We start from the raw sequence: 27,636 nt of genomic DNA, 5'->3' as shown, positions 1-27,636 counted from the left end.
CTCGGCCATACCGGCCGGCAGTTATTCCCTGTCTTAAAAGACGTTCCGTCATCCTGTCCCTTCTTCTTGTCAGTGCTTTCAATATATTACTTTCCTCTGTGATTCTACGCAGAACTTCCTCATTCCTTACCTTATCAGCCCACGTAATTTTCAAAAATTGCTCTGAGCACAATGGGACTCAACTTCTGAGGTCATCAGTCCCCTAGAACTTATAATTACTTAAACCTAACTAATCTAAGGACATCACACACATCCATGCCCAAGGCAGGATTCGAACCTGCGACCGCATCGGTCGCGCGGTTCCAGACTGTAGCGCCTAGAGCCGCTCGGCCACTCCGGCCGGCACCTAATTTTCAACATTCGTCTGTAGCACCACATCTCACAGCTTCGATTCTCTCCTGTTTCGGTTTTCCTGCAGCCTGTGTTTCACTATGCCTTATCGCAGTATCTAAAGTCTGGGGAACTTTAAAGCGTATCCCTTCATTCCTTTCCAGTATTCCTCTTGATAGCTTATTGATTCTTTCTGATTAGTCTCTTAAACTTCAGCCAGTTGTTCATCGCTACTAAATTGTAATATAAGTCTATATCTGCCCCTGAGTACGGCTTACAATCCAATAATTGATACTGGAATTTCTGCCTGACCAACATGTAATCTAACTGAGATCTACTTGTATCTCCTGCCCTTTTCAAAGTATATCACCTCCTCTTGTTCTTCCTGATCAGAATATTCGCTGTAACCGAATGAAATTTATTGCAGAACTCAATTAGTCTTTCTCCTCTCTCACTACCAAGCTCATATTCTCCGGTAACCCATTCATTACTCTTTCTCCTATAAGCGCATTCTAGTCCCCCATTACTGTTAGATTTTCATCTCCATTTACGTACTGAATTACCCGCTCATTATCCTCATACTTTCTCTGTTTCTCAAATTTCTGCTAGTAACTTCGAGATGCGTACCTGAAGTACGGTTGGGGTGTTCGTTTGCTACCAATTCTGATGGGAACAACAGTATCACTGAACTTTCGTAGAAACCCACTCAACTACCTTTCTATTTATAACGAATCATACTCTCGTTCTACCATTTTCTGCCACTGTTATACTACCCAATACTCGTCTGATTATAAATCCTTGACTTTTCATTTTACCTCACTGATCCTCACTATATGTAAATTGAGCTGAATCATTTCTCTTCTCAGATTTTCTAACTTCCCTACCACGTTCAGTTTTTCGACATACCATACCCCGACTATTAGAATATTATCCTTTCGTTAGCCTTTCAGACTTCTCCTAAAGGTTGCCTCCCCCTTGACAGACCGCCCCCAGAGATTCGACTGAGGGACTAGATCGTGGAAAGATCATGATGACAATTTTCCCAGTTATATGCTACATGTCTTATGGATACGCGTTGTGTGTATGTCATGCAGTTATTTCCATTGCCTTCTGCATCCTAATTCCGTTGATCTCTGCTGATTCTTCCGCCTTTTAGGAGCATTTTCCCACTCCTAGGGGAAGAGAGTGCCCTGAACCTCTGCCCGCTCCTCCGTCTTCTTTGACAATGGCGTGGATAGAGTGAGGGTGATTTCTTGTTACGAAAATCTTCATCCGCTATTGCTGATAAAGTTTATTCAAACCGTCACCAGTGGCTTGGTTCGTATCCAGGACCGAAGACGTTTTGATTTCTAATCAAAGACACTACCCCTTTTTTTTTTTTAAGAATGAAACAAAACTGGAGTTTAACCTACATGGCTTCCGTCACTTAAAAACAAAAAAAGGATGTTTCATCTCCATTAGTTGCCTGCACCAGTTTCTTTTATTAGCGAGGAAAGACTACCAGGGCCACAAAAACGAATAACTGTAACAACACGCCTGACAAGGAGCCATAATGAGAATACATAAAAGGGCAGGTTAATTCGACCGATACGTTCAAGGCGACATACAAGGTTCAACATTTTGGCGAATAGGTCGCGATACCATAGCAGGCGCAAACTCTCGAATATGCAGTGGCCATATGTTGCTGGAAGACGTGTGGCTCTCTTTCAGCCCCTCCATCTACAATGTAATGAACATAGTGGCCTAACAACCATGCAATGGTATTAGACTTTCTCCTCAGAAAGAAGGAGTAGCCTAAACGCAGTAGGATATCAGCTGAAAAGGCGGTATCAAATGGTTCAAATGGCTCTGAGTACTATGGGAATTAACATCTATGGTCATCAGTCCCCTCGAACTTAGAACTACTTAAACCTAACTAACCTAAGGACATCACACAACACCCAGCCATCACGAGGCAGAGAAAATCCCTGACCCCGCCGGGAATCGAACCCGGGAACCCGGACGTGGGAAGCGAGAACGCTACCGCACGACCACGAGATAAGGGCAAGGCAGTATCAACGGATCGAGTTAGAAAGGCTGATTGTTTTTAAGCCATTGCCAGCTCGCTCCTTGGTAACAGGTAAATCTATGCCGTAGCGTGTCAATGGCGGGACAGCCGGCTACACTGATCCGTGTCACGTAAGTCCAATACGAAACAGGCTTCATTGGTGGGTAGCAGATTGTTTACCATGTGCTACCACGAGGACGCAAACGCCACTGGCAGAACAGGAAGGCTAGGATGAAACCAAAACGTCCTCCAAGAAGTTCTGAGGAGATGCCAGTTCAACCAGCGCCGTACAGTCGATTCATCTCCCCCCATCAACAAAAATATGGTAACGAGATGCTGCATACGTAAAATTTCAGCTTCCAAATTACTGACAGCAATGCAAATTCACAGACATGTTTTAACTTTAAATTCACTCGACCAAGATCGACAGGCGGATCAAGGCTGTCCGGCTGCTGACAGAAAAATAGCCGAGACGTAAATGTGTGTATTGCGTAACATAAGTCAGCACGGTGAGCCGAAAAAATAACTCGACATTAAATATCGGGAAGTCCCAAATCCCCGAGTGAACGCGCTTGCCCGATCACCTCATACCATAATAGAAAAATGTGAAATTTCCATAAAAAACGACTAGGCCGCTGTTTTAGTATCCTGGCCATCATCCCAGGGTGGGAAAAGATCTGAGCGATGTAAAATGCTTTGCACAGCACGTAGGTATCGCGAATGCTAACTTTCTGAAGAAGGTTCAGGAAATGTCGTTCATGTAGTAGGATTGCTCTCTATGTCTTCTTCGTAACTAGTTAACTGTAGCCATTTGGATTGGAGAGTGGTCAATTACGACTTCCAAAGATTTATGTCAATCCACCACTGCCTCCCACGATATGTCAGCATTATCAGCATTTTCCCTCCTCGATGCGGGCACCAGATACAATGCAAAAGATATATAACGTAGAGAACGGTGTAACACCAGCATATCATCCGCGTATGTACGTAACGATATCGTCTCGCCCTACAGTGTCCATACTAGTAACTGAGCGAGGACTCTTCGAAGGAGTAGGTCAAGTGATAGAAAAAACAATGACATTAAAAACGGACTTCATGTGGAAAACCCCTACGAATGGTAATCTGTAGTGTCAGCTGGCCACTGAAAGCAACCGAAACTTGGGAATCCATATACAAATTATACAACACTGTACGCGCTTCAGTTGTGTACCAACGGCTTCCACACTTGCAACAGGAAGCGATAGCTGACCCGATCGCACGCCTAATCAAAATCCAAAAATGCCATAGTACAAGGAACAGACGTAACATCGGCTACCGATATGATGTCGCGGCTTTCAGCTACCGCGGTCTAAATAGTATGGCCGGGAACACAGCTCTGATCAGCAACAATTTTCCCCAGCAAAATTTAATAAGATAACGGAATGAAGTGTATCAGTTGCTGCTTGACTAGAACCTTTAGGAATTAATACATCTTGCACAACTTTAAACGAAAGGGGCACAATCCCTCCCCTCAACACTTCGTTCAAAAGCAACGTAAAAGTAAGGCCAGAAACTCAAATAAAACGCCTTGGGCAGACCGTTCAGTCCGGCGACTTACGAGAAGGCGATCTGATAATAAGGTCATAGACACACTGAAAAGCTTCTAAAAACGCAGCATTATGAGCAGATCTAATTCTGCTATCCAGTGTCTGAACAAATAACCTGGATGACGTATCGACAGTAGCGGGAATCTCATGCAGCCCAACGTAGAACATCCAGTATGTCCTTCTGTGCCGTCACAGCATTTCCATTCTCTGTCTTAAGAGACGTGATATACACACGTTGATGGTGAGTCTGATGTCGGATCACATGACACAAACAATTCAGTTAATCTGCTACTACTGGACGTGATTTGGATCGCATCTTTAACTCTTGCATTTGACGCTGCTTCTATCGTAACAATCCTTACACGCCTTACGTCTGCAATGCGTAGCGGAGCCAGATGAGCACTTTCATATAAGTCGCGTTAGACAGAGGGATAGAATTAAAACTCTTGTGGCCTCCGAGAGTCCCACACACTATCAGCGCAGGATCGTATCAATGTTTATCTGAGCCTCGAATTTGACAGTTGAACCCACCGTTCCAAAACAGAGGCGTATCTTGCAGCTGAGGAGAGAGTGCAGTCTCGCCAATCCCGGATCACCTCATCGAGAGAGGGATCCTACAAGTGCGCTACACGTAGCATCCAAGGCGATCGAAACAATTTCATCGACTGTCATGAGTGGTTTAAGGTAACAGTCACTGCACTGAGGTCCATGACGCTGGCGGGGATGACATCGACAGACCAAATCCTATTACGTATCCTATCACATAAAACCAACCTGTCAAGCCTAATGCTGGAAGTAGCATTAAAATAGGTACTCGTAAAATCGGGAGAGGTCCAAAGTTTGTCCGGTACCGGTCAGTGACTAAAGGAGAATGAAGGTCAGATGAAGGAAATTACATTCTATTTCTCTATCATCAAGAACTTCTATCCCTTCAATGGGAATGCACTCTGTAAAAATCAAGGAAGTCCCAGTGGAACATTCGAGAGCAACAAAAATCACAGTGCAAAATCCAGGATGAGAAAAGCGAGTAGATTGAACTTCTTTTAGAAACATGACATCATCACGGGAATCCTAGGCAACCCGACGCAACGAAGCGACCCGCAGGAACGATTCCAGGCTATTAACATTCAAAGAAAGAAACGTGTATACCTACATACTTTAACAAGAAACGAAATTCGAGCTGCTGACCAACTGAATTACGCAAATCTGTGTTTGTCAAGATCCACTAGGCGGGGAGGGGGGAGAGCGGGGGGTGGGGTTGGACGAGATCTTGCACCCTGCCTCTGATATATTTGTGTTTCTTCTTTTTACGAACCAACGTGCGCTCAGATTAGATGCTTTGCTTACGGCGACTACGAGACAATACAGCGTTGGCAGTCGAGGACGTAGGCGGTTCTTGAACATCAACCAAAGACGGCGACAATCAATGAGCTGCAGGGATCCACTCCTTGCAATCCAGATCGACACACAAGAGAGGTGTCAGGCATCACAACATCTCGGTCCACTCCACTGGAGTAACAACAATTGGCCTTTTCGATGACAACTCAACGAGTGCCATCAAGGGAACAGGTAATTTTAGAGGCGTCTCAATTTGCTGCTACTGAATCACTGGAAAATGGGAAAGCCCCACCCATGGGTAGTTTCAGAGGAAGTACCTCAACCGCGGGACCAATACTATGAGAAACACTTGCAACCTGAGCAGTTCTTTTCGCGCTATCGACCCCATGAGGAATCCAGAACTCAGAACTAAAAGATACATCAAACAACAAAGTTACTTCAGGAAGATATGGGTATGGAGCAGACGCATCACACTCTTCACCATCCTGCGTGCTACATCTCTTACGTAGCACTGCTGTCTCTGTAGGCTTGGCAACAACAATTGCAGAACAGTGCTGCAAGAGTGAAGGCAGAAACTCAGGACCAGTAAGCTGTTCCGGTGTACCACTGCACCCGAGGAACACCTGGCACCAACATCGTGAGTAGTAGAAATGACATCAGCTAACGTCTATTTCCAACGCTGTTAAGACTTCAGTACACATACCCACCGCATGCAATTAGATCTAAGGTGGCCACTTTCATTGCTGAGAAAGCATATCCCCGCATGCCCACTGTACGTTACAGGAATGCGGTGACCACATACCTATATACGGGAAGGAATCTTACGTGTGATTATCATCTCCACTAAACGGATTCCGCTGTAATGTTGCAACCGATGTTGAGTGGACCAGCGTTCACTTCGTACAGCCCTCACATCACCATAATGGAGCAACACCTCCTCAAGTAAATTGTCAACTTCTGGCGGTAGAGTGACCGACCGCTCTGATATAAAACAGTTCCGCGTTAGCAAGAGGCACTACACTAATGGAACCATCACGATGCTTAATGCGCGTGACAACCGTGACAAAAAAGCAACCTATCAACTTCTAGCGGATCATTAAACTTTACAGAAAAGATATAGTTATGAGAATCAGAATAGGAGGTGTGAACCTGATCAGATGTTACACGACTAGTATCAATGATCCAATCATTAGTTTACAAAGATCAGCGTTGCACGGAACGCATGGAATTGTGGAAACTAAAGTTGACTGCACCTTTTCTTGTAACACACTTTAAGCACGTGGCGGACACTACGATTGGACTACGGCGCTGCCAACAGACACACACAGTAACTAACACCAAGGAGCAAACAGTGATCCGACAGACACGTAGAAGGCTGAGGAAAAGCTGTCCAGGCGCTCGCGACGGTACGGTGAGATGATAAACCAACAACATTTACGCTTCACATGCCAATCTTCTCTGTATAGTTCCAATTTTAGTATATGAACCGCTGAAGCGAGGAATACACGTTATGTGTTTTTAATGCCGCAGTTTCCATTGCCTTCTGCATCCTCATCCCGTTGATCATTGTTGATTCTTCAGTCTTTAGAGGCAGTTTCCCACCCCAAAGGCTAGAGAGTGCCCTGAACCGTTGTCCACTCCTCCGCCCTGTTTGACAAGGCCGTTGGCAGAATGAGGGTGAGTTATGCCGGAAGTCTTCAGCCATCATTGCAGGTGATATTTATTCAAAATTTAAGCAGTGGCTGGGTTTCGAAACCGGGACCGAGCACGTTTTGACTGCTAATCAACACCATGGGTATGTTAACAGCCGTCATGAAACACATGAAATGTATTGAAAATTGCATATTTATCCGCCCCAACCGGGCAAGCTATATTCAATTAAAACGTTTTCCCTGCACGGGAATACACACAATGGGTGTACGAGTACAGGTTGTAGATACGTGGCTGACGTCATATGGAAATTTGGGTATGGCTGTGAGTCGTGCTCGGGTAGCCTAATGGTAGGGCGACCGCCCGCGAAAAGCGGGAAATCTGGTTTCGGTTCCCAGTCCAGCAGAAATTATCATTATCATTCCATTATACAGGTGGTGGACGTCCACGTTCACAACTTCGAATAAGTTTTATGTATTTCACAAAAAAAACGGCTGTGATCACTGCAGTGTCTATCCCTTCAGACACTGTACTTCGCAACAATACCGGAGCTGCAATATCGTATTGATAGCAGTCGTCTGAAGTGGAGCACGTGATCCTCGTCTTAGGTGGACCATCGCATCAGGAGAGCAGCCGCTGATGATGATCGCACAGCAGTAGTGTAGGAAAAGTAACCGGGATAGATTTTACACTCTGTGTCACGATCATCGAAAACAACTAGCTGGGATCTGGTCTATGGGATAGGGTGTTCGTATCCGGTGTTTCCTTGCACATTTTGTCACTGTGCGGATCGCACGGATTGGGTTTGTCTCTAAGAGTAAACTGTTTCTTGCTGTCAGTGATGATCACCTGAGATTAAAGCAGCAGCGACCTGGAACGCAGTAGCTCTGTAAGAGTAGGGCATCGAGGTACTGCACAAAGGCATCGTTGGAAGTGGAGGGTCTGGAAGAGCGAGCATAAGAGTCGTACGCTTCTGGTTTTTCTCAAGGCAAATTTGAACACTCAACATTACCTGAACCAATTCATCCCGTGGTACACATGCAGCTTTCCTATTACTTATGGAAGTGCTCACCTACACCTGTGGCCAGTTGTTTTTTTAAATAATGGCTTTTAGTACATGCCCATACAGCCGTCTCAACAAAGGAAATATCATTGACTTTCTTTTGCGACAATTCAGACGACCCATTAGGGTAAAGCCATACCATGGTACAAGGTTACATAGGCTCACACTTTTGATGTGAGCCCCTGCAGATGACGATACGAAGCTAAGCACAGCACACACAACACCCAGTCACTAAGCGCAGAACATCTACGATGCAGTCGGGAATCGAACCCAGGCGTATTAAGTCAGCGATCTCCCGCGCTGACCACACATGTAATAAGGCGGAAATAGCATGACATGAATTATTTGTGTATCATTTCAATCTAATTGAATTCAGTCCGTGGGAGCATTGTAATATCTACGACAATATGTTCTAGCCACGAGATGTTAAAATGAACTAAGTGTACAAACTTCAACCAATATTACCGATACTACGTATAAAAAGACTGAATCGTGTAAAAATGACGATAATTATGTCATTATTTCTGTAATAATTTAATTTCGGTGTGCATTAAAACTATTATCAGAGAACTACATTCATAGACAACGACAATTATAATCTTTTTTGTTATCTGTGTGGTTCTTCCTGTGCTAACCGATGAACGTCAAGTGGAGATTTCTTTAGCAGAGTGACAAATATTAGCCGGGATAATCATTTTGAATATTAGCCGGGATAATCATTTTGATATCAAACGAATTGTTAAACTGACAATAGGTAACTGGTTTTATATTTCTTTAATCTACCTGAAATATCATTTATAAGTAATTAAAGTCACGAAATACTAGAAACTGGTTCTGCCACAGCATGTATACCAACGCTACCGTATCGTGGAAAGAGTAAGGACATTATTCACGCAAATTGATAAAAATGAAACGTTTAAAACTGAAAATGAGAAAAAAGATGTGTACGATAGTTGATTCGAACAGGTAAAACGTACCAGTAGAATAATTGTTATCAATTAATATATTTTTATTGTCTGGTAACCAATGTAGGAATGTTTTGTGAATGTGTGTCGTTAACAGTCACAAACACGGGTATGATGAGATTATAAACACAAAACACAAGGCTAGACTTAGAGAGTACGCCATCTTACACCGGAGATGTTCCGACCTATGAATATGCATTCTGAATGCATAAAGTTGCTACGCAAAATGTGATAGCAAAGGAGACATCCTTGTACAGTCAGCACAAAACGTCTAAGTAAATCGAAAGACTGACATCCCAGTGTCGTCTCTATGTATGATGGCAGGACGCCACAGTAACTGGAAGAGGCTACTGGAATGTGCTGAAATTGTCGTCGAAAACAGTGTTTCCAGAGGTGTATCAACGGTGGTGTTGTCGTGCCCAGAGAAAGCGTAATGCTTGAATCACATTGTCGATATCATTTACCGACAATCTAACACTGACCAAAAAAAGTCGGGACTAATTATGAGAAATCAAAATTTTATGTAGTACTCACAGAAGACATGGATGCAACATAATTACTGCGCATATATAGTTAATAAGGAATAAGAAAATATGGTGCTCCCCCGAGCAATCAATTTTTCTTGTTTTAGTGCCCGCGTGAGCAGAAGTTTATGCATCTTCACGGTGTTTTATTTATCAATTATTGAACAATATATAAAGAGTTTATGTGTTATGTTACTGACCAGTTTTTTGAGATTACGGTGTTTAAATTACTCTATCGACAGAAATATTAAGAAGAATAGTTCTATATCTTATTATTACATAGAAGTGTTCACAAGTCTGTATGGTCTTTGCAACACAGGTAGAATTATTGTCTTGTAGTATGTCATCTGGAACAGATGTTTTGTTACGTAACTTCTCACAATATTTTTTTGGCTTAGTATGGTAGTACCTCTTTTTCTTCCTATAGCACTACTGTCGTTATTTATGTTCTCTTGTAAATAAAGATTAGCTATTTTACTATCTGAACTACTTTTCGGAATATGTGTTGAAATGTATGCTGACTATGTTTAGGCTTTTTAAAATGTTGCTTGGGGAGGAGGAGCAATTTATGTATGTAAATGCGTGTATTTGTTTTTTCTGTAGAAGCACGAAAACGCTATGTCTGGATACTGGAAGGCAAAATTTGTAGTTGTTCTGTAACTACCAGACAGACTTATAAACACTAACACGTACCAATAACGTATATAACTGTTGCTCATGTTAATGTTCCATCTATAATTATATTAATGTAAATAACACAACACAAAAAACTGATAAATATCAATGCATTAATTCCTTGCATATTCTTCAACATATAAATAAGAGGCACTGAAAATGGGGAAACTTCTCTGAAACATGCGTGGGCAATAAAACAAGAAAAATTGTGTTTGTTCAAGGCAAAAACCACATTTTCTTACTACATATTAGGAAGCAAACGCCGTCGAAAAAAGAACTTCAACCACAAAATGGTCATAGGTAATAAGATCTTAATTGAACCTTTCTGGCAGATTAAAACTGTGTGCCGGACCGAGACTCGAACTCGGGACCTTTGCCTTTCGCGGGCAAGCGCTGTATCATCTGAGCTACCCAAGCACGACGGCTGTGAGGACGGGGATTGAGTCGTGCTTGGGTGGCTCAGATGGTAGAGCGGTTGCCTACGAAAGGCATAGTTCGAGTCTCGGTCCGGCACACAGTTTTAATCTGCCAGAAAGTTTCATATCACCGCACACACCGTTGCAGAGTGAAAATCTCATTCTGGAAACATTCCCAGGCTGTGGCTAAGCCATGTCTCCGCAATACCCTTTCTTTCAGGAGTGCTAGTTCTGTGAAGTTCGCAGGAGAACTTCTGTAAAGTTTGGAAGGTAGGAGACGAGGTACTGGCAGAAGTAAAGCTGTGAGGACGGTGTGTGAGTCGTGCTTGGGTAGCTCAGATGGTAGAGCACTTGCCCGCGAAAGGCAAAGGTCCCGAGTTCGAGTCTCGGTCCGGCACACAGTTTTAATCTGCCAGAAAGTTTCATATCAGCGCACACACCTCTGCAGAGTGAAACTCTCATTCTGGAAAGATCTTAATTGTTCACTAGACCAGACTTGCTATTCTTAACAGTAGTTTCGAAAATTAGACACTAATGCGTAAAGAATAGGTGACATCGTTAGCGAAACTTAAATTTACAAGAGTGTTTATGACAAAAGTTTGTAATTTGTAAAATAAAAAAAAAACCTGTCAGGATTTTACAAATGCATATGAAGGTTCTATACAATTACCTGTTCCACTCGAGGAAAATAAAATACTTTCCATCTCCGTCTTCTATTCGTTAATTTCGCATACACTTTCTCCCACACCTTTCATTTTCACGCCAGATTATTAGAATATATCGACATGATGAACCCACAAACGCGCATCTCTTTTCTTTGAATATGAGAAACGTCTAGTTCGGTGTTTCACCTGAGGATGATGCCTTGCTGGTACCTTTAATGTGTAGGCCTCGCCTCGACTCGTTTGCCTTGACCTTGAACTCACCCCAAATCTCTCTGGCAGGCCCGGCGTTGCCGCCCAGCTCGTCTGGCAGACACTCCGCCGGCAAGTGTTCCAGTAGTGCGTTGGACGCCTTGGAGTGCACGTGCACCTGCAAAGCAAGTCATCCGAACATCTGTCTCAGTGAATCAATGGGCATTATCCATTAAAATTTTACTTAGTACGAAATATACATAGCTAACAAGGGAAGCAACAATTGCGCGCCTCCTATCACACAAGATAGATACCATCCTACACGTTTTCGATACCTGTTTGAATCCAGTTAAGGTCATATTCTTCGTGATAGCTCTCTTAATACTATAATCCTCCTTTAATTTTTGACGCTATTCTGCTTCACGCGATTCCCTTTCTCTGGTTTCTTAATAACTGTTAATATGTTCTGAAGAGTTCATGATATTTTAACCCCTGATAGGCTTTTGTAGAAAAATGTCTGTTACCTTGACAGTGTTATGTCTGGTTACATAGTGGAAGTAAGAAAACAAATTCTGCTTATTGGAAGGACGTTGTACTTGTGAGATAACACTTTTTGGAGTATACCTAATGTTTACAGATCAATAAATCATGGGCCACACAAGGCACTGGAACTTGTGTTAGCACATTCTTCTGTCGAAAGACATCAGAAACGAACACATGGAAAATAACTTTTCTTTTGTGGCCTAAAAATTCAGCAGTACGTGTAGGAGACAACGGAATTTTGTTATACATATCTTTTAATATGTTCTTTTACACGAAACCGTAGCAAATGAAAATGAAAAAAAAGTTTTGTTACGATCTAAAAATTGAAACGAACGTACCATACCTTAGAAATTAATACGTACTTTTACAGAGATGCATTCAAAATTAAAATTAAACTGTTGTTTTACGATCTAATAACTTCAATGTGCAGCAGATAAAATAAACACTTTCGATATTAATACGTGAATCTATAAGAATGCGTAAGAAATGAAAATGGAGCAGAGATTTCGGTGCACGAACTGATAACTAAATACAGACGAACAAACACAGAACTGGATTTACTATTACATAATTTTACAGACTGGTGGGGAAAAATCAAATTTGTGTTATAATCTAATAGTTAACGTGTAAAGCATTACGGCCTGTGTAGCTAGATGCTGCATAATGAAGTGTACACAATGTCTTTAATCCATATAAGGGCTGAACAGTTTTGTACAGCTACTGCTCTCACCATAGCTCTTTCTAACGGTATATCGATAGAACTGAACTACGTTATTTATTAAAACATTTCATCTGAACCTACTCTCCGATAACGTACATTTCCGCGATAACTATACATTTCAGCAGACGCCAAGAATACGCATCAGTTGTAATATACTACTGTATCAGTATGACTTGACTGTACAGCGCTGAGCAGCCTGGGCCATTCGGGTATTGTTTAGTATTTTCGGGCGCCTTCGGTCACGTCTGCACGTAAAAAAGGATGTTCCGAGTTCTGCCATCGGCAATTGTAAAATAAACAGGTAATACGTAGTTGTAAATCCAATGAATGTCCTGTAAGTTATAATAAAAATCACATTATAATCTTAAATTTTCGAAACTAATATGAAAAAATAAACTCATCCATCAGTAAAGTTTGCATCTAGCTTTGACGGCAGAAGACTCGTTGATCGTAGTTCAGACGAGGTCGGTTTCGATGTGAAGACTGGACAGGGCGTTCAATCTCTCCTAATACAACGTGGAACGTAATACGATTTCAGTATTTGAAGAGCGGAAAACGAGCGTTCTACCGAAAATTTTTAAAGTGCCATACAAAGAAATATTCTAAAATCAATGTTAACATTCGGAAACACGGATTGTAACCTCTCTTTTCGTAAAAATTTACTCATTTCGACTGGTATATCTCTAATCTCAGAAGATTTCAATAGTTCCGCGATATGTACACATTCACTAGGGAAGGAAGGCCTTAAATCTGTGTCATATGATGCTTGGAGTTTTGTTGCACGTTCAGCAATATCGTCAGGTGAACTGTTCTTAAGGTTACTTGAAACTGTGAAGGAGTCTAACACTGTGCTACAGCTTTCTTTCCTCCTCACTAATTCGGCGTACAAGTTATCGAATACTGGGAGAAATGTTTCGACTCTAAGTTCTTCCCTTCCAGTCATAAAAACTTCGTTAGATTCCGCTTCTTCGTCATCATGAAGTACACGTTTTCATGATCTTTTATAGGTGCATTCATAGTCTATATCAGTGACAATCACCATGGATTTATTTTAATAATAGTCGAGCATGCCACGAAAAGATGCAATAAATCCCACAAGTGATTCATATAACTCATGCACTACTTTAGTATCAGTATTTATACATTGCAATTTCAGATTTACACTATTAATTCTCCGAAGTATATCCTTCCAAACTGTCATCATGAATACTGTTTCTAGTCTGCTGATTTGATTCAATAAAGCTCAAGCCTTCTTTAGCACAAGTGGTTTTTCAAACGTATTACTGGCATTAAGTGTGAGGGCATTGATAATGCCCTCCCAGTTTTCATGTAGACTTACACACGCTTCCTCTCATGCTGACCATCGTGTTTTTGATAAACTTTTTACTGGGTTTCATGAAAGAAACAAATTTATCCCAGCGCTGAGTAGAAGCATTAGAAAAATTATAAAGGTTTTGCACTATACTGAAAAATGAAGACGCTTCCCGACAACACCTTGCAGCACTAGTGCCGACTAAATTCAAAGAATGCGCAGCACAAGGCACATAATACGATGTCGGATTTCGTTCTATAATGCGTGCCTGCAAACCAGTGTAGGTTCCTGACATATTGTTTGTATTGTCATATGACTGGCCTATACAGTCAGTAATATCAACGGAATTTGTATAGAGGACTTTTAGTACGGCCTCAGCTAAGTTCTGCGACTTGTATCCCGATTTACTAAAAACAGAAGCAAACGTTCAACAGCTTCACCATTCTCGTTCACGTATACTAATATGAAAGATAATTGATCAATATGTGACATGTCCGCAGTAGAATCTACTATTATACAGAAATATTTGGCCTGCTTTATTTCACTCGTGATAATTCTTTTCATTCGCTCAGAAAGAAGCTCTATTATTTCATCACAGACTGTCGAAGAAAAGCCAAAGAAAAAAATTGTAAAAGGCAAGAAAGAAAGACTGTATCCAGTTCCAATCGTACTACACCACACATCAGCACAAAGCTTTTTGCTTTAAACACGGCACACACGGACAAAGATTCTTCCTTTAAACACGGAATGATGAACTGACCAACTGGGATTCCTGTAAGTAACTGTGCTATGAAAGAACAACAATGCAGAATAATTTAATTTTATTGTCACCTGCTTCTCTGTTGTCAGTGAACAGTAGAAGCACACCTGGCATCTGTTTCCCTGGTCACCGGAATAATAACAGGGACTCTAATATGTTCTGAATATCCTTGATACTGTCCTTCTAATTTCAAAAGCAAATAATTTTTATAATTTCTTGCAGTGAGGTGTACTGGATCGACTCTTGTCCCACTTATTCTTACAACATTTTAGCAGTTTCTGTGGACAGAGAAGACAGACTACAGAGTTTAAGTAGTCTTGTTAGCAGCTGATGTGGTGTGTTGTCATTTATGTGAACACTGCTGTTATGTCTATATGCAAATGCACCTTTGTCCAAAATAAAATTAAAATAACCTTTCCTCGAAGGAAAAAAACTTAGTTAAGACGTTTAATATAAAATTTGCAATGCCACGTACTATTCGATTGCACGGCGTTGGAACTTTGATATCGTGCAGGCTGCAGCACAATAAATGAGACAAACGAAAGTTGGTTTCTTCTTCTTTTTTCGCCAAAAAAAGGAACTAAATAAATAAATAAAATTTTTAAATTGTTGTGAAGTGTATTTCACACATTATTAGATACTCACCTTATGTTCTTTTCGTATAAGCATGTGTTTAAAAATGTAAAACATTCCCAGTATCATCATGTTTTATTAAACTAGTGTCATTAAATCAAAACCAAGATATTAAAGACCACAGAGCTTCCACATTATTACAGTGATGGAGGGTTGACATGATACTTCCCAGTAATTTTTACAAGAAACTTAAGTAGATTCGCGTTTTACACACTGAGGTTCACACACGTTACAGTATTTAAGAAACTGCTGATTACTTCATCACAGGTGTTCAAGGGTCCAGGTATTTTCACGGGGAAAATTCGTAGGGTTAAGTAGAAGCCGACAACATTCTCGGAATATTAACGTTTCTAACATTGTGTTGTAGATTGCCGTCGTAACAGCTTTTGAACACTCATAAAGATGATACCAGAGAGAAACCCAATGTTAAATTTCCATCCAGTTAACTACGTATATTTCCAGTCTTGTATTGTCGAACTGCGTTCTCAAGGCTTATTTAAACTAGTAAATTGTTTAACAATATTATAAAAGTTTGTCGTTCGTAAGCGCAGGTATTTTAAAACGTAAAAGTTTAATTAAGTACAGAGGAAAAATGCCGCCCCCCTTAAGGTGCCGCCCCTAGGCCCCTGTGTAGCAGGCCTATATGTAAATGCGCCACTGAATAGTTGTTAGTATAAGTATGAAATGAAAGCGTTGTTGTTACTAAAAGTAGCCTTCCCATCCCTCATGTCAATGTTTTGAACATTTAAACCATTTGTGGCAATTTATAGCTGCCGCGCAAACAGAACCTCGTTGGTACGCAACAGTCAGCCACCATTATGTGGCAATTTCGAGTATTACAAAATATTTCATGTCTTTTTTTCACAGCGGCAGCCACAATGCAGTTTAAACCATTTCGTGTAGTAATAGCTTGCATAGCAAAGTGTTTATTTTATTACAGTGTCAGTATTTACAACATTTTAGATCCAAGCTGGATATACAGTAGCTTTGGCCTTGATTACGAATGAAAGAAACATAAAAGGTATTTAAAAAATTGTAAGGCGCCATGTATGATAAAAGTGAACCCACCAACAAAAAGGAAATGTAAAGATAGTATTTTATTCTCCTTAGATATGCCTATTTCATTAGATTGCCTACGGAAGTCTGACCTCTATTATGTGCAAGTTTACGTAATTTAAAGGCAGGCTTGGTGTCGGAATATCAATTGAGCGACCCACAACCAACATTACCATTTTTTCTACACCTACATTTAAGCGCAACGCATTTAGAGTGATTTCTATTCACCACAGGGAGAACGGCTGCTGGTGATAAATTATGATAACAAACTCACGGGTAACACGTCGTGCTTATAATCTAATCATAGCCTTGTCCCATTATAATCATTTTGACAACTACTACTTATAAACTACGGATGAAACACATCAACCCAAAGTAAATGGTACAAATAAAAAGAATTTCTGATTCATCAAAATTACATCAACACCTACCCAGCTAAAATAACAAATCAATAGGAAAGGCTGAATGTTCTTACCCTTTTAGCAAGCTTTGACGAAAAAGAGTTGACAACAATCTTGTACAGTAAGTCAACAACTTGTGACATGTTGACGAAGTGGAGTGCCTTTATTCGAGAGCAGTACGCCGTCTAAAAAAACATAAAAAGACAACTCAATATATAATATTGCCTCTCTAGTGTTGTGTTAATAATTAGAAATGGCTCTGAGCACTATGGGACTTAACATCTGAGGTCATCAGTCGCCTAGAACTTAGAACTACTTAAACATAACTAACCAAAGGACATCACACTCACTCATGCCCGAGGCAGGATTCGAACCTGCGACCGTAGCGGTCGCGCGGATCCAGACTGTAGCGCCTTGAACCGCTCGGCCACACAGGTCGTCAATAATTAGAGCTAAGATGCATATTACAGCTGATGTTTGTAAGAGGCAAGAGAAGACCAAATATGCGGGCTCAGCAGTTCTCATTCTCCAACATTTATCTTCCTTACTGCAATGGTTGAAGTTATCATCAGCTCTTCCCCTAAAAACAGCTGTTTACAAACCGTTTAATTCGAAGAATCTTTGACAAGTAAACTAACATATATTAATTACGGCCCAGAATTTATGCAACTGTACAGAGCCAAAGGGAAGGTTATTTTGATTAACTCTCACTTTTAGGTACAACATACTTCTGAAAGACGGCTTCTCAGCACTTCTTCTCACTGCAGAATATTATTATTATTATTCTTTCTTTCTTTTCTCAGACGATACGTCTGGTCAAAAATTGAAAGTGACGCGGACCTTGATCAAGCGTGACTTCCTTTTAACTGTACGGTATATGTTATATTGCATTTAGGAACTATCGGGTGATTGAACATGTATCAATAATTACGGATATCTGTAGTCGTATATATAAGTTTGGATGTACCTGTATTGCATTGATGTACTGGTGGATATTGTGTGGTATGACTCCTGTAGTTGATAGTATAATTGGTATAATGGCAACTTTATCCTGATGCCACATGTCCTTGACTTCCTCAGCCAGTTGGATGTATTTTTCAATTTTTTCTCCTGTTTTCTTTTGTATATTTGTTGTATTGGGTATGGATATTTCGATTAGTTGTGTTAATTTCTTCTTTTTATTGGTGAGTATGATGTCAGCTTTGTTATGTGGTGTTGTTTTATCTGTTATAATGGTTCTGTTCCAGTATAATTTGTATTCATCATTCTCCAGTACATTTTGTGGTGCATACTTGTATGTGGGAACGTGTTGTTTTATAAGTTTATGTTGTAAGGCAAGCTGTTGATGTATTATTTTTGCTACATTGTCATGTCTTCTGGGGTATTCTCTATTTGCTAGTATTGTACATCCACTTGTGATGTGATCTACTGTTTCTATTTGTTGTTAGCAAAGTCTGCATTTATCTGTTGTGATATTGGGATCTCTAATAATATGCTTGTGTAATATCTGGTGCTTATTGTTTGATCCTGTATTGCAATCATGAATCCTTCCGTCTCACTGTATATATTGCCTTTTCTTAGCCATGTGTTGGATGCGTCATGTTCGATGTGTGGCTGTGTTAGATGATATGGGTGCTTGCTATGTAGTGTTTTCTTTTTCCAATTTACTTTCTTTGTATCCGTTGATGTTATGTGATCTAGAGGGTTGTAGAAGTGGTTATGAAATTGCAGTGGTGTAGCTGATGTATTTATATGAGTGATTGCTTTGTGTATTTTGCTAGTTTCTGATCGTTCAAGAAAGAATTTTCTTAAATTGTTTACCTGTCCGTAATGTAGGTTTTTGTTATGTCGGTAAATCCCCTTCCTCCTTCCTTTCTGCTTAATGTGAATCATTCTGTTGCTGAATGTATGTGATGTATTCTATAGTTGTGGCATTGTGATCGTGTAAGTGTATTGAGTGCTTCTAGGTCTGTGTTACTCCATTTCACTACTCCAAATGAGTAGGTCAATATTGGTATAGCATAATTACCTATAGCTCTTGTCTTGTTTCTTGCTGTCAGTTCTGTTTTCAGTATTTTTGTTAGTCTTTGTCAATATTTTTCTTTTAGTTCTTCTTTAATATTTGTATTACCTATTCCTATTTTTTGTCTGTATCCTAGATATTTATAGGCATCTGTTTTTTTTACATCGCTTCTATGCAGTCGCTGTGGTTATCCAATATGTAATCTTCTTGTGTTTTCCCTTGACTATGCTTTTTCTTACATTTGTCTGTTCCAAAAGCCACATTTATATCATTGCTGAATACTTCTGTTATCGTTAGTAATTGGTTGAGTTGTTGATTTGTTCCTGCCAGTAGTTTTAGATCATCCATATACTGGAAATGTGTGATTTTGTGTTGGTATGTTCCAGTAATATTAAATCCATAATTTGTATTATTTAGCATGTTCGATAGTGGGTTCAGAGCAAGGCAGAACCAGAAAGGACTTAATGAGTCTCTTTGGTATATTCCACGCTTAATCTGTATTGGCTGTGATGTGATATTTGAATTTCCAGAATGAGATTTTCACTCCGCAGCAGAGTGTGCGCTGATATGAAACTTCCTGGCAGATTAAAACTGTGTGCCGGACCGAGTCTCGGTCCGGCCCACAGTTTTAATCTGCCAGGAAGTTTAATTAGTTGAATTTGTTTGGATATTAAGTGTGGTTTTCCAATTTTTCATTACTATGTTTAGGAACTGTATCAAGTTAGGATCTACTTTGTATATTTCCCATATTTGTAGTAACCATGCGTGGGGTACACTATCAAAAGCTTTTTGGTAATCAATGAATGCGTACTGTAGCAACCTTTGTTTCGTTTTAGCTTGATATGTCACCTCTGCATCTATATCAGTTGCTCTTTACATCCTCGTGCTCCTTAGCAGCAGCCTTTTTGTACCTCATTTATAATCTTGTTCTGTGCTGTATGTGTCATCTATTTCTGCGTAATGACTGAAGTTAATATTTTGTATATTGTTGGTAGGCATGTTATGGGGCGATATTTTGCTGGGTTTGCTGTGTCTGCTTGATCGTTTGGTTTCAGATAAGTTATTCCTTCTGTAAGTGTATCAGGGACTGTGTATGGGTCTGCAATGTAACTGTTAAATAATTTAGTTAGATGTGAATGTGTTGAGGTGAACTTCTTTAGCCAGAAATTTGCTATTTTATGTTTTTAGGGGGCTTTCCAATTGTGTGTAGAATTAATTGCTCGGGTGACTTCATGTTGCAAAATTATCACTTCAGGCATTTGTGGTATCATCTTGTATGTGTCTGTTTCTGCTTGCATCCACCGTGCATGCCTGTTATGTTGTACCGGGTTTCACCATATGTTGCTCCAGAAGTGTTCCATGTCTGTTATGCTTGGTGGATTGTCTACTTTAATGTATGTGTTATCTATTGTCTGATAAAATTTCTTTTGGTTTGTGTTCAATGTTCGGTTTTGTTTCCTTCTAATTTCACTTTTTTGTATCTTCTAAGTCGCTTGGCCAATGCTTGTAATTTCTGCTTCTTTTCATCTAATTGCTCTATCGCTTCTTGTAGTGAGATTTTACCTAACCTTTTTCGTTTTTTTCTGACATTTCATTTCTTATAAATTGTGTTAGCGGTCCAATGTCTTTTCTCAGTTTTTCTATTCTGATCTGTAGCCTGTGTGGCCATGCTGGCTTTGAGGGTTTCTTCTGTGTGTTGGCTGGTTCTGATCTCTGCCTAGTGTGTATATTTAGTGTAGTGAGTGCTCCTATATAAACCAGTAGTTGTAACTCTTCCATAGTTGTATTTTCATTTATTTTGTTGTGTATGATTGTGCTGATAGTTGTTATTGTTGTTTCGACTTGTGGGTTATTTGACGGTCAATGCAAGAATGGTCTAATGTCTGTATTTGTGACTTTGTATTCTATATATGTCAGCTGTAATTTTTCTTGTATATCTAACATATGTGTCACTTCGTGTTCTATTTGTGCTTGTTTTGGTGGCTGTCTTAAGATTTCGTTTTCCCCTAATTGTTCAGTTGATGCGTGTTGTTTTTTGTTTGTTTGCTCTGTGATGTTTGAGTCCATTACTCTATTTTCTTCTTCTTCCTCTTCTGATTGCACATTATTTTGTTCCAGTATTTGTTGTACTTGTTGTTTGATGTTTTCTAATTCTGACTGAGGTATCCTGTAATTTTTTTGGATATTACACGGATCTGATCAGCTAGTCGTTGTTCTGTTAAAAATTTTAATTCTGAGTATCTGGTAATAAATGTTGTGTATACTTGTGATCTGTATCCACTTGTGTTGGTTCCTAAGTTTGTTGCTTGGTAATAACAGGACATGAGGTGTCGGTTAACTTCATCTGACCATCTCATCCTCTGTTTTCCTTCTAGGGTGGTTGCAGGAAGCATATCCTGCAAATCACCTCTGTTTGGATTTAAATCATTTTCCATGTGGCTAGCAGGGTCGTTACTATTGTGGACGGGCATAGGGTTCAAGCGTCGCCCCCGACCATGACAGCGCTTGTCCGAGGCTTCATTAGTTCTGTCCTGAACCAACTAATCACACTACAAGGGGGGTTAGCCCTATTAGTGGTTTGTTCTTCTCGTCGCCTTTTACGACTAGCAGAACATACCGGAAGCCTATTCTTTTCCCGGGCCTCGAAGGGGTTTATTATTATTATTATTATTATTCATTTCTTTTTGAAATGTCTTCTCAGATATATGTCTACTGCCTAGCACAGCTGCATGGCACTTGAGGAGTCGTTATCTTTTACTAAAGTCAGTACAACCATGACAGACGTTTGCAGGTATTTCCGTTAATCTGTCCTGTTTTAGCTGTTTGCAGCTGTCCAGGAAGTCAGTGTCTTTGAGATAGTATGCACTGTTTATCGTAGCACAGACGTTTGTACCGCACGTTTTTCGTGAAACAAATGGTACTTGTAAGATGGAGAGCGAAAAGGGACCTCTAGTCGGAGAAGTAAAATTTTCAGTAAAAGCAAAAACTTTCGGCAATGTATATACCTGTTTCGGTAGTTTTTATTTCGTAGTAATTTAGGTCATTCTGTACACTCTCGTACCGATCTGTAAACTGTTTGAATCGAACAGCTATCAATAATACCATTAAAGGTAATCGTAGTACTTCTGAAAACGAACTTCTTGTCTTGCAGAAGTAACATTGGCCCAGCAAGAGGTCCCGTTTCTGAATATCGCAGCTGCGTATGGAAAGTTTCACAAAATAGTATCTCCTAAATTTTGTAGTAACTTGTGGGTCTCAAAGGCACCTTTGTGCAACAGGAGAACGTCTTGTTAGTACAGTAACGCTAAAACAAGAAAAGTGGTCCCTCTTTACATGACAGTCATAGATCAGCCAGTACATTATTACCACCTACCTAATAGGCGGCATGGCCGCCTTGGGCACGGATAACAGCGGCAACCCGTCGTGGCATGGAAGCAACGAGGCCTTTGGCTGGAGGAAGTTGCCACCACAGCTGCACACACGAGTCACATAATTTCGTGGGGGTGACGATGAGCTCTGACGCCAATCACATCACAGGTGTGTTCGATCGCGTTCAGATCTGGCGAGAATTTTGAATTCGCCCAGCGAATGCAGCAAGGTGGAGGTTCTCTGCTGTTTTGGGGTGGCATTATGTGGGGCCGACGTACGCCGCTGGTGTTAATGGAAGGCGCCGTAGCGGCTGTACTATATGTGATTTCTATCCTTTGACCGATAGTGCAACCATATCGGCAGCATTTTGGCAAGACATCGTGCACATCTTGTGAAGGACATCCTTCAGGACAACGGCATCGCTCGACTACAGCGGCCAGCATGTTTTCCAGACATGAACCCTACCGAACATGCCTGGAATGGATTGAAAAGGGCTGTTTGTGGACGACGTGTCCCACCAACCGCTCTGAGGGATCTACGTCGAATCGCTGTTGAGGGGTGGGACAGTAAACCATGATGAATACAGGTATGCATCAATGCAAGAGGACATGCTACTGGGTATTAGAGGTACCAGTGTGTACAGCAGTCTGGACCAGCACTTCTGGAGGTCTCGCTGTATGGTGGTACAACATGCAATGTGTGGTTTTCATGAGCAATAAAATGAGCGGCAATGATGTTTATGTTGATCTCTACTCCAATTTTCCGTAAAGGTTCTGGAAATCTCGGAACCGAGGTGATGCAAAACATTTTTTGATGTGTGTATTAGGACGACTAAGAGTAACCTAAGTAAACATTTGGAGCCAAGTTATTCGACTTTAAGTGTATCAAGTTACAGACAAAGTGCCGCACTAATGCTAACTAATTCTGTGGTTTTACTTTTCCATGTCCAGTGCCCCAAGCCAAAAATATATTTTCTGTCAACTGAACTTTTGTCGCATGTGGTAACTAACACTGTACGAACCTGTCATATTTACTTTGGAAAATTTACATTTATGAAAGAGTCTCTAATATTCCTAAATATGATTAGTACCTGAGCTGATAACACAGATCATAATTTATCATTTGAATAGCTCGTCACTTTTCGAAGGACGCGACACACAAAGCCGCTGGCAGCGAGCAGACTCACCCTGACGCACATCTCTATCTTGCGCACTCGCGCCGGTCCGAACGAGGCAATGTGGGCCATGGTGAACTGGCCGCAGTCGATGACGTAGACGTCGCCCGGCGTCAGGTCTTCAGCCAGGCGCACCTCCAGCATCATCAGGAACAGCTTGACGTACGTGTCCGGGTTATATTTTGACAGATCACTGACTGCCCCCAGCGACAGGTGGACACGGTACCCCTCTGGTGTGAGTCGTGGCATCGGAAAAAGCATCCTGTAAGCGATAAAAACGTGCATATGTAGTTCCATTAGAGAAAATAGGCGCCGTAATTTGGCAGTTATAAAAGTTAAACATTTCTTTCCATTGTCCGCAGTTACTTGTTGATATCCGAGTATTCACTATTTCTAGATACATTCTGGGTTGCCTGAAATTTGAGATACAGAGAGTATTTGAGATGCAGAGAGTTTTCGCCTTTGGCTAATTCAAAGTCAACCAGCATTCCAAGAAGGGCGATATCGGGACTCAACTTTTACTTGAAATGGGCCTCGTACCATTTGTATTTAACCGTAAAGATATAGTTCACCGTAACTTCATGATATCTGAACGAATGTGTAGTTTCTATAAAAGTGGTATGCTTGCAGTTACTTCGTTTGTCTTATGAAATTCTTCAATGAGCCATTTCCAATTCCTGTCATTACTCACATCCGACAGGAAACACTGGTAGAACTGACATCATCATCATCATCATCACCACCACCACCACCACCACCACCACCACCACCACCACCACCACCACCAAACTGCTCACGTAATTTTGACTCACTAAGGGTGTCTGGTAAAAAGTGAATGCCATCATTTATAAAAGGAATAAGAAATTATATTAAACTCCTGATATGATCCAAGATACAACACCTCCCCTATCAATTGAGGGTATTTATAAACTTGCGTATCATTGTCATTAGCTCTCGTTTCCCAGAACATCATGTTTCAGCTTCTTAGTGTTAAATAACATAACCGTTATGGTTTTTCTACAATTTGGAAACAAAATTTCAGAATGAATTTTCGCTCTGCAGCGTAATGTGCTCTGATATGAAACTTGCTGTGAAGTTTGAAAGGTAGCCTGTGAGGAGCGATCGTGGGTCCTGCTTGAGTAGCTCAATTGTAGAGCATCAGCGCGCGAGTTCGAGTCTCAGTCCGATACTCAGTTTTAATCTTCCAGCAAAGTTTTGTTTCAAAATTATTGAAATTTCATTAATTTCATTATTTTTCCATAAAAATGTCGCCATGTGTCCATCGTAAGTTAAAATACCAAAATTTACGTGAAATTACAGTTGTATTAGAATTCTCTGTATGTGAGTACAAATTACTTTCGTAAATTCCTTATTATTGTAAAAAATTTAAATATAAAAATAAGAAATTATCAAATCTCACTATGTTCAAGAGAGTCACCTCTTAAGTTGACGCGACGTGGAATGTCAAAGTAGTGGATTTCTGTACTCTGTTTGACTGGCATTTATGCCTTGTACTCAGATTATTTATGGTTTTAGTTCTCTTGTCGAGGTTAGCAGTAGTTTTGTATCAATGAGGACGAAGTCATAGTCGGGAATAAAACCAACAATGAATCAACATAAATGGTATTCACAATTTATTTACAAATGGGGCTGTGTTCGAAAAATTGGAACTTTTCTGGAAATGATCATACCCCTGAAGAGTACGTTGTTAACGAATTTAACGTAAGTACTATCTGCTTATCCAATTTATTTATTTGATTCTTCAGAATTCTTAGGATTACAGGCAGTGAAATACTGAAATTTCAATCGTATTCTGTGAATAATCAGTACCATGCTACCGAGAACTAAAATCTATATTTGAACTAGTGAACCACTACGGCTTCGCAAGGGTAACACTAAATACATTACTGGCCTTTAAAATTGCTACACCACGAAGATGACGTGCTACAGACGCGAAATTTAACCGATAGGAAGTAGATGCTGTGATATGCAAATGATTAGATTTTTAGAGCATTCACAAGGTTGCCGCCGGTGGCGACACCTACAACGTGCTGACATGAGGAAAGTTTCCAACCGATTTCTCATACACAAACAGCAGTTCACTGGTGTTGCCTGGTGAAACGTTATTGTGATGCCGCGTGTAAGGAGGAAAAATGCGTACCATCACGTTTCCGAATGATAAAGGTCGGATTGTAGCCTATGGTGATTGCGGTTTATCGCATCGCGACATTGCTGTTGGCGTTGGTCGAGATCCAATGACTGTTAGCAGAATATGGAATCGGTGGGTTCAGAAGGGTAATACGGAATGCCGTGCTGGATCCCAACGGCCTCTTATCCCTAGCAGTCGAGATGGCAGGCATCTTACCAGCATGGCTGTAACGGATCGTCAAGCCACGTCTCGATCCCTAAGTCAACAGATGGGGATGTCTGCAAGACAACAACCATCTGCACAAACAGTTCGACGACTTTTGCAGCAGAATGGACTATCAGCTCGTAGACCATGGCTGCAGTTACCCTTGACGCTACATCACGGGCAAGAGGCCCTACGAGTGTGTACTCAACGACGAACCTGGGTGCACGAATGGCAAAATGTCTTTTTTCGGATGAATCCAGGTTCTGTTTACAACATCATGATGGTCGCATCCGTGTTTGGCGACAACGCGGTGAACGCACGTTGGAAGCGTGTATTCGCCATCGCTATAGTGGCGCATCACCCGGTGTGATGGTATGGGGTGCCATTGGTTACACGTCTCTGTCACCTCTTGTTCGCATTGACGGCACTTTGAAGAGTGGACGTTACATTTCAGATGTGTTACAACCCGTGGTTCTACCCTTCATTCGATCCATGCGAAACCCCAGCAGGATAATGCACGACCACATGTTGTAGGTCCTGTACGGGCATTTCCGGTTACAGAAAATGTTCGATTGCTGCCCTGGCCTGCACATTTTCCAGATCTCTCACCAATTGAAAACGTCTGGTCAATGGTGGCCGAGTAACTGGCTCGTCACAATACGCTAGTCACTACTCTTGATGAACTGTAGTGTCGTGTTGAAACTGCATGGGCACCTATACCTGTACACGCCATCCAAGCTCTGTTTGACTCAGCGCCCAGGCGTATCAAGGTCGTTATTACGGCCAGGGGTGGCGGTTCTGGATACTGATTTCTCAGGACGTATGCACCCAAACTGCGTGAAAATGTAAAATCACATGTCAGTTCTAGTATAATATATTTGTCCAATGAATGCCCTTTTATCATCTGCATTTCTTCTTGGTGTAGCAATTTTAATGGCCAGTAGTGTATTTGTCCCCAGATGACTTTTCTGGCGCAGGGGGTCATACATTATATGCAGAAACTTTCCTCGTGAAACAGTCTATCAGCGAAAACGGTATCAGTAATCCTGGAGTAGTTCATCAGATTAGCCTTCACATAAAAACATTAGCTTTCTAATTATATGTTGTAAAGACAGATAATTACAATTTTTATCTGTATTGAAGAAAAAAACTTGGAACTGAGAAGTAGGAGACCATCTAGAAACTCCATGACTAAATTCAAATTAACTCCGCATTACAGCTGGCTCAGGAGTTAAATCTTTCCGTTAATTTTGTGTCTTAAGCACAGTTTATCGGTTTTCCCCGAAATTCGACAGTAAATTATATTCGCGTCAGTTCGGTGTCCGACTCCATTACACTTCACTCAAAAACCTGCAGATTACGACACGATACGTGACATACGCACGCCTGTGTAGAATCAGGTAGCCGGTAACCACAGGTACATCCTGGCAGTAGGATCCTGCATTGCGTTGGATTGGAGGCTTCGTTCGCTGGTAATCGGAGGAATACTTTCAACACCCAGAAATAATAAAAGTTACGTTCTGTACCGAGAGATGCGGTTTTTAATTTGTGTGGTTTGTCCAGACTTCTTCATTTGCGATGATTCAGCTTGCAGGTTTGGTAGGTAAATTTGTTGCTTGTGGAAAAATGAACCCCGTGATTTCTCCGGATACGAAATGCGGAAAGTCGGTGAGGCACTCGATAGAACAGCTATTCCACATTGAATCTGAACGGAACTTGTTATCCACTGCATGAGTAAAGCGAACAGTCGCTGAAACAGAGAGATTAATGGAAAACAGGGTAAGTCGAGTAAATAATCAGAAATGCGTTAGTAGTTATTTCGATACAGTTTATTACTCCGGAG

General features: G+C 40.9%; 1 protein-coding gene across 1 annotated transcript in view; it reads right to left on the bottom strand.

Moving 5' to 3' along the window:
- LOC126480921 (alpha-tocopherol transfer protein-like) overlaps positions 1-27,636 on the bottom strand; it is a 127,954-nt gene that overhangs the window by 6,327 nt on the left and 93,991 nt on the right. The window contains exons 4-6 of the mRNA XM_050104330.1: positions 23,453-23,702; positions 16,949-17,059; positions 11,521-11,626 (exon numbers count right to left, since the gene is read on the bottom strand). Coding sequence (XP_049960287.1) covers positions 11,521-11,626; positions 16,949-17,059; positions 23,453-23,702 — 467 coding nt within the window. The remainder of the gene's footprint in view (positions 1-11,520; positions 11,627-16,948; positions 17,060-23,452; positions 23,703-27,636) is intronic.

The sequence above is a fragment of the Schistocerca serialis genome, chromosome 5 (assembly GCF_023864345.2).
Source record: "Schistocerca serialis cubense isolate TAMUIC-IGC-003099 chromosome 5, iqSchSeri2.2, whole genome shotgun sequence".
Lineage (NCBI taxonomy): Eukaryota > Metazoa > Arthropoda > Insecta > Orthoptera > Acrididae > Schistocerca > Schistocerca serialis.
Note: the sequence above shows the minus strand (reverse complement) of the source record. Positions and strands in the feature narration are given on the sequence as shown.